The sequence below is a fragment of the Arachis ipaensis genome, chromosome B5, assembly GCF_059453495.1.
Source record: "Arachis ipaensis isolate K30076 ecotype BB chromosome B5, ASM5945349v1, whole genome shotgun sequence".
NCBI classification, from domain to species: Eukaryota; Viridiplantae; Streptophyta; class Magnoliopsida; order Fabales; family Fabaceae; genus Arachis; species Arachis ipaensis.
In genome coordinates, this window is record NC_142440.1 from 144,959,930 (window position 1) to 144,968,486 (window position 8,557).

The 8,557-nt window shown below is 31.4% G+C and overlaps 1 protein-coding gene across 1 annotated transcript; it reads right to left on the bottom strand.

Moving 5' to 3' along the window:
• Window positions 1-1,477: 1,477 nt before the first annotated feature.
• LOC107644287 (AMSH-like ubiquitin thioesterase 1) lies at window positions 1,478-7,220 on the bottom strand. The gene is made up of 14 exons (XM_016348121.3): window positions 6,841-7,220; window positions 5,950-6,014; window positions 5,730-5,805; window positions 5,471-5,650; window positions 5,219-5,313; window positions 4,691-4,796; window positions 4,575-4,621; window positions 3,897-4,287; window positions 3,664-3,753; window positions 3,237-3,299; window positions 3,065-3,139; window positions 2,758-2,820; window positions 2,316-2,368; window positions 1,478-1,801 (listed from the first exon to the last, which is right to left on the bottom strand). Exons 1-14 carry the CDS (start codon window positions 6,955-6,957, stop codon window positions 1,627-1,629), a joined length of 1,596 nt encoding a protein of 531 aa, XP_016203607.1. The 5' UTR covers window positions 6,958-7,220; the 3' UTR covers window positions 1,478-1,626.
• Between the last annotated feature and the right edge of the window lie 1,337 nt (window positions 7,221-8,557).

Here is an 8,557-nt window from a genome sequence, read left to right on the forward strand (position 1 = left end):
GTAATAGATTCATCTTTAACCTGTTAGATACAGAAATATTATGAGAATTAAACAAATTAATTGCAACATTTGACACCGAAATACTAGATAGTATGCTCATAAATATTTAAAAGGGGTAAGTTTACGTAACATGATATCCATCTGCTTATACTTGGTCAAATAAATTCATGATATACCAACTCCTTAGCATGCAATACTTGGGAAAAATTTGAAGCCATCCTTCACTGCTTCTATGGCATAATGCCATAATAGGAAAGTGAGGTAAGAAAAGATTAAAATGAAAGGGGACAAGTATAGCATAACAGATTAACAAGCAGCCTTGATGGGCTAACTCTATATAGAGCATGGGCTGTAGGGGCTAAAATTTGAGAATGGGACCCCAAAACATAACAAGTGTTTCTCCTTTTAACAAAAACGTATAATCAATTTTTGTCATCTTGTCATGTGAGCAGTCCTCTCAACATGGAATTGTGAATAAGCCCATAACCTTAATGACAAAACAGTCCTTAACTCCTTATTTTTTTAGATGCTCAAAACCTGACACAACATGGGGGCAATCCGAAGAGTATATCATCATTTTTTCTTTTTCATTGATATTGTGAAATATGATCTCTTATTATAAATATTTTTTATTATATATTTTTTTTAGTCCAACCTAGAGAGTAGTATATAGTAAAATATTATATTTGATAACATAAGCGGAAAAAAATTGAGAAAATCTATTTCCTTCTCATCCGACTACTTTTCTTTAAGATGCCCTACCAAAAATGCATGTATCTCTCAACCCCAGTGAATTGGCATTACAATTTTGTTGGTGAAGGGAAAAATGTAACCATAACCATATTCAGCACTAGGCTATGGTTTGCTTTAGTGGACCCAAATTGAAGGAAATACAGATAATTGTTGCTAGCATGGAATGCTTCACTTACAAGTGGTGGTTGCCTTGTTAATTTCGTTAAGAAAATAGTTTATTTGTTAGGGGAAAAGGAACTCTCGGAGTCGGAGGAGCATTTTGTTCCATCAATTAATGATAACTACTAGTGAGTAGCAATGTTGGGATTGAGATGTCAAAACGTAAAACTAGCATATGCAATTGAAAACACTTGAAATGTGCATTTAGATTTTATAATGGTCAAATTACATCTTTTTTAATTTTTAAATTCGTTGAAGAATTATTTTATCCAAACACACTTTTGTGTAAATACATTAACTTTTCAATGAATTAAAGAAAAAAACAGCTATTTTTAAAAGGGAGTAGTAGAACATAAGGAGTCTCAGACTCTAATATCCGAACATCAAAATTTAACTCTATAGTGTTAATAACAATTAACAAGTCACAGGAATGTTGAGGATACTTTAAGCAATGATTTTGAAATGTTTAGAATTAATCTATCTTCAGAAATTAAAGTTGAGGATTTGATTAAATCCTGAGTGAAGCATGAAAAGGCATTGATGAATAGTAAAAATCAGCCAAGAATAACAATCAAAAGGGCAAGATTTCTTCTTATACAAACATGGCCAAAACCTGCTTTCATGATGGCCACGGCAATGGCAAACCTTATATTCATAAAGAGGGAAAAAACATGGTATACAAACAATGATGAAAAAGAGTGTTGCTATCACTTATCACCGAAGATCAATTACATCAAATTTTAAATCAGGATTCATGTAAACATCTGTACAAGTGTTGTAAATAGGACCACCATCTGGAGGCTGACTGTGTGGATGAAAGCCGCGGTGCTGGCATTGTTTGATGACGTTCATTCCACCAGGGGTTGTCAACCGAAAAATGCCATGTTTTCTGTAGAATGCCATGTATGAGAACTAAATTCAAATACCCATTTTTTGTGTAAGGACCAATACTATATATTTTGAGGAACAACCATGATTAAGAGATTTCCTCCAAAGTTTATGCATGTATTATTATTTCGGTAAATTACAGTAACCTATTCTAAGGTTGGGCAACATCACACATGGGCACACCTTGATATATTGTTATGCAGACACTAATCTCTCCTCTTGTATTTATAAAAAAGGTCAATGTCACATTTTGTAAATTAGAATCGTGACGAGTTTAATATAACTTAAATTCAAAGGATGGTTGGTGTATGCCTTTATGAATAGGAGAGCATCATGTGTAATATCACTTAATCTTAAGGAATGTCAATGTAATTTACCCTTTATTAATTTTTCTAGGAAGGATTTTACATTCTTTTCAAGTTTCAACTTATGGCCTCTAATTGTGTTTCCAAAATTTATTAGGGAAGATGCCTCTATAAATCAAGAATTCAAGATACATCTGTAATGTGCCTTACCTTGAACTGTCTCTTGGTGCCATAACTATTGCAACGGCTTCTGGAAGCATAATCTGAAGAGAGAACATACATTTACATAAGCAATGAAAGAAAGTATAAAGGAATCACCTAATAAATAATAACTTAGTTCCGTAGAGTAACAAAGGACCGCAGAAATTTATGCCAAATTATATGGCAGGTCCATAAAAAATTTCAGGAGCATAGAGGCTTGTATGTTCTATATGAAGTATACTCTAAACTTTATGTTCAGTAGATAAAGGTTTATAGCTGAATCTATCATGACAGTTATGAAGAATTTGACATAAAAGTAGAAAACACCATCATAAATACTCTTGGTTTTCTCTCTTCCACCATTTTCTCTAAAAACTAAACAAATTCACCTCCAAAGACAAAGCAAAACAAATCCATAAAAATAATCTTTAATTAAAACTAATGTACTTACCTGATATGAGTAGTGAGTGTGCAGATCAATTGATGACATGAAACAAGATTGTGTAGGATGTGTCTGGAAATCACAAATAGTGTGTCAAAACAACAATTCAAGGCTAGCAGATAAAATACAAGGAATTTAGATTTTGGTTAACTCTATTTTATGAGCCAAATGAAAGAGTCAGATATTGAGAAATTACACCCTAAATGACATAATTTCTTATAATTTTTTTTCATTTAGGTAAGGAAATTAAAAAAAAAAAAAAAATCTTTCTACAGCATGAATCAGTTCCTTACAAAGGAAAGATTTGAAAACTCACATGTATCCACCCAAGGGGGAAAAGAGATCGTTTATCCTGCACTTCAAATATTTCCTCTTCATTTGTAGCCTGACACTGCTCAGAAAGTAGTAAAGTACATAATAATTGTAAGGTTTTAAAAAATAATAGTCATACATATGCCCAAAAATATTTATAAGGAAAGATTTCTTACAGAATCTGATGTTGACTCCTGCTTTGGGATTATTAGAGCAGTAATATAAAATTTTCTGTTTTTCTGCAATCAGATGTATTGCAAAAATCACAATCTCACAATTGAACTATATAGTACTTAAGGCATTAGGAAGCTCAACCACAACAGCAAAATTTTCCTAAACTACCATATTAGAATACCTTGCATCTTATACATCAATCCCTTAACAGAAACATAGCTAAAGTAAATAAGAACATTGTTGCTATTGCAAAAGCACAAGACCATGAAAATAGGAAACCTAGTTTCTTTGAGTCTCGGATAGATTCTGCAATGGATAAATTATCGTTTATATAATAGGTAATATGCAACTCAATTTCAGGGACCTATGCTCCTTTTAGATCTATCTTTGCACACCAATTTAAGTTAACAAATTGTCGACATCACTTACAAGCAAACCAGCAAGGATACCACAAGTCTCCAAATTTTTGTCCGTATTTGACTTGGCAAGCTTCATAAAATTTTCCATCATAGAAGTTGACTGCAAATAGAAGCATTTATTAGGAACAGAGAGAAAAACGTCAAACTTTTATTAACATTTAATTTTTCAGAAATTATCAGCACACAGAAAACATTTACTTAATAGAATACATTAAAGATGGATAAAATGTTATTGGCTCTCACAACGTGCAGCTGCAGAGGCGACTCAGCATGAACATAACCACCTGATGATGGAATATCTGCCTTGCATCCTGCCTCGTCAACATGAGGTGACACTGCAGGGACCAAATCCTGTACTTCAGCAAGTACAGGTGGAGGAGAAGGCTGCCTGACAACTTCTATTTGGGCAGGGGGTTTTGTTGCTTCAAAAGAGATCAGAGAAGGAGATTCTTTAACCCCGATTTGAGCAGGGGCTTCAGATTCTTCAAAAGAGATGAGAGAAGGAGGTTCCTCAGAATGCTGGGTATTGCATTCCACGCTCTGGGCAAGATTTGAATCTAAATCTGATCTTTTGTTTTCTGTGATGCTATTGTCTTTTTTATTACGACATCCATCTTCCAAAGAATGTTGTAGGCTGTATACGGGAGAACTTGGTCAGATGGATGTAGTTAACGTATGAAAAAATATATAAACTAACCCGAGATGCATTATATAGCTGCAAACCTGTAATTTTAAAATATTTAAACTCTCAAAATCAACAAACCCTCTTAAAGTACCAACAACTTTAAATTGAGTTCCATTATTTTAGAAAGACCAGGATACAACATACAATTTTTATTTCTTTTTTTCACAACAGCAGGAGGCAAAACAATAGAAAAGGTCGGAAAATCATTGCAGAATAAACTTAAAATAGGTAATAACCTTGGTATTTCAACTGGAGATAGATCTGTGATAGATGGATATCTGACCTACATCAAGAGAGAAAAGTCAGGATGATCTTTGAATAGAATTGAATTTACAGATAAAAGCTAGCATACCCCTTTATCACTTGTAGGTAATCTCAAATGCCCATTAAGCCCGTGGGGACCAAGGAAAGAATGTTTAGAGCGAGTTTCCTCCTTTGCAGGCGTAAGATTTAGAGATCTACAAAACAGTAAGAAAAAATGCAACAGACATCTTAGTCAAGCAACAGGTAATCCAACTGGGAGTTTGGGAATTTATTTTGTATATCTGTTTCATTAAGAGGATTGTATTTTAACCAGCTGGTATAACCAAAGAAAGGACACATTGCAACAGTTTAATGCTCACCCGCCTAACTAGGTCAAAGTTTATATTATGAAAATCAATGCAGTAATGTAACACCTCCACTATTATTGGCATCGGACAAAGATACCACCTAGCTTATCAACCTTCAAATGTATAATTTAATCTCATGAATATGATCATTACAGATAAAGTAAAAAGAAGAATGGAAGTTTCACATAACTTAATTCTATGACTGAAATTATGCAATATCATAACCAAAAGGAAACCAATCATAAATTAATGAAGAGTCCAATACTTACCGTCTTTGCAAATGCTGTTGGACAGGCCTGGTATAAGAGAACTGTTGGGTCCTTGATCCTTGGTAACCAAATTCCATGGCAGTTGGTCTGACTGTCTGGTCAAATATACAATATCATAGGGATGCAGAACTTCTTTTCAAGGAGAACATGAAAAATAGAGATTCATTTGCGCAAAAGAAAGTATGTAATTCTAAAGAAAGATTACCACCGGCAAACTACAATCTTCAAAACAAATTCTCCTGCAAATATTACCTTTATTTGGCCATAACTGCCCACAGTTTGCTTTTTCACTGGAGAAAAATCCATTAAATTATTTGAATGAAATTTTCCATGCTCATTTTGTTGGTAAGAATGTCTACTGTTAAGCTCATTGATCTTCTGTTGTACCAGTGGTTTCAACTTCTCCAGTTCATTCATGGAAATTATCAATTTCTACAGAAAGAATTTGAAACTTAGATTACATCAACTATTTTATAATAGATTACCATTTGAAGGAGAGTAGGAGATAAACCTTTTTCAATGATTCTTTTTTGCTTTGTGGAGATGTTCTATAATCTCGGTGTCGTGGTATTGTCTCGGATGCCAAACTAGTACAAAATAAAAACGATCATCAATTCAGTTTGACGACAAAATTTCATATACGACGAAGTCCAGCTACTTTAAACCATTCAGCTTAAGCAATCATAATTTGAGTCCAATAGTCATTTATTACAGGACACTTTTTGTGTTACCTAGAAAATCTTAGGAGCATGACATATAAGTCAATAATATTCCTCTCTGTCCGAAAGATATCAGCCTGCAATGTAAAATTCAATATTTGGAATTTAGATGCCACGCAAGAGAGAACCTAAACAAGAAGTGCAACTACGAGAAAGAACAAAATAATTATTCCAGCCAAAGGATAATTTAACTATTACCCTTATATCCAAAATATATCAAGACTGTAAGGGAAAGGAAAATATGAAAAAGATGACAGAATTCACGCATGTCATTTTTCTCATCATGCTCACTTTTTAAATATTTCATTCATCTACTATAGCCTATAGGAAAGTGTGTACTAAATATTTTTATTTCAATAATTCGTACTCCCCATTCTCAAGTTAAGAGATTCTCCATGAACATAACCAATATGCTTCCAAATTCAAGTACAACAATGCATTCATGATGCATAGTAATTAGCAAGAAGCTCTTAACTAGTGCAGATTGTAACATCTCAATAAACCCTTTTGCCCCTCTATCTCTCCCTCAACCTTAAGTATACCCCAAAACAACCAATAGCAATTCATTAAAAAAATACAAAATTACAATAAAAACAAAAAGCAGCTCCATTTTTTTCCTTAAAAAAAGGAAGTAAACCACAAAACTCCTATTAACTAGGGAAGTACATTGAAATCCACCAAACCCTAAATTAGACCCTAGTTCCAACAAAGGGTTCCCCTTACAATTATATTCTCCTACACACAACCACAAAACCAGCTCAAAGCAGCAATCTTTATCATCAAACTTAAAACCCTAAGTCCCTTACTCATTGCTAAACCCTTCAAGACTCAACCACAGAGATTAAGTTCTAATACCAACATAGCTAAAATAATTAGAAGAGAATATAGAAAGAGAAGAAGAACCTGTCTGAGGATGTTATCAGCGATGCGATAATAGAGTCGCAGGCCGATTCGATTATCGACATCGAGTCTCTGTGTGCTGGCGGCGATGTTGATCGTGTTCGAAGAAGAAGACCTCATTTTTTATTCCTATTTTCTTTTTTCACTGTCTTCCTTGTTAGAAACGCGGCGACAACAACAACAGCATCGTTATGTGCGAAACTGTATGATGTTGTTGCTGTCGTCGGTGAGGGAACTAGGATTTTAGTCGTTAATGGCGGCTTTAGATCAAAGAGACAGAGAGGGAAGAAGAAGATGGGGAAAGCAATGACCAATGGGAAGAGGGATTTGTAATTTTGGTTTGTTGTGAGGGCAAATACGGAAACGCAGCGTCCCCAGGATCTGTTTGTAATTTTGTTTCAGAAATGTTACGTTAGAGAGCCAATTTTTTAAAATTATTTAATTTATTTAAATTATAATTTTTAAATTATATAATTTAAGAAAAATTATAACTTTTAAAATTTTAAAATAATTTTAATTAAAAATTAATTTTTATTTTTTTCCCTTTTTTTAATACTAAAAACTAGCGACCGACAGTTGTGAAAAATGAATTTGTAGCCAATTAATGAATTGGAATATTTTATAGGATAATTTTTAGGCATATTTATCAAATTCGGTCCGATTCGATTAGTTAAATTAAAAACAGTTATTTGGTTATAAAATTGGATTGGAGTATTATTTGAATTGACTAAACAATTAACTCGATCAAATTTAATTAAAATCAGATAAATTCAGTCAAAATCTATTAAAATCGAATAAATTGATTCTATTAAATTCGATAAAATTTGATCAAACTAGATTAAATTATTATTTATTATATATAATTCTTTATTAAATACATTACATATATAAAATTAAATTATACTTATAAATTTTAAAAAAGTATTTTTTATTATTTATGATATATTTTTTATTTTTATGATTATAATTTTTTTTATAAATACTTTAAGAGTATAATAAATATAAATTAATTAATAAAATTATTATAATCTAAAAATAATAGTTAATTTAATATAAAAAAAAACTAAAATATAAGACATTTATTATGCAAATGAAAAATTAAAAATAAATTTTATATAATTATTTAATTATGATCAAATCAACTGATTTAATCTGTGATTTATCGATTGAATTAGTAATCTAATAATCTAATAGCGTAACGGTTTTGATTATTTATTCAGTTCTCCTAATTATATTTTTAGGTGATACGAAAATATTAATGTTTTAATAATTTTAATTATTAATTATATATATAATAAAAATTAACGAATAAAAACATTAAAGCACTAATGTTCCATTTATGTCAGGATTAATAACCTTTTTATGTACACACCACTTTATTGATCTAAATAAACTGGATTTTTGTTAAATAAATAATTTATTTATCAAAATATATAATTTGTAGTATTTTTATTAAAATTTTTTATATTTTTTATTAAAATTTGTAAACGAGAGATAAGGCATGAAACATTAAATATGTTTATTTCCTTTGAAAAAGTATAGGTAGACATAATGAGAATACTAAACAACGTGAACAATACATATGTCGGATATTTAATTCAATAGGTATACAAATAATTATGTTCATTTTTTTTAATTGGATGGTTATTTCTTTTGATTCGATTTACTTATGCACGATTAACAATGGCTAAATGTTCAATTCATTAGGTGTGCAGATGAT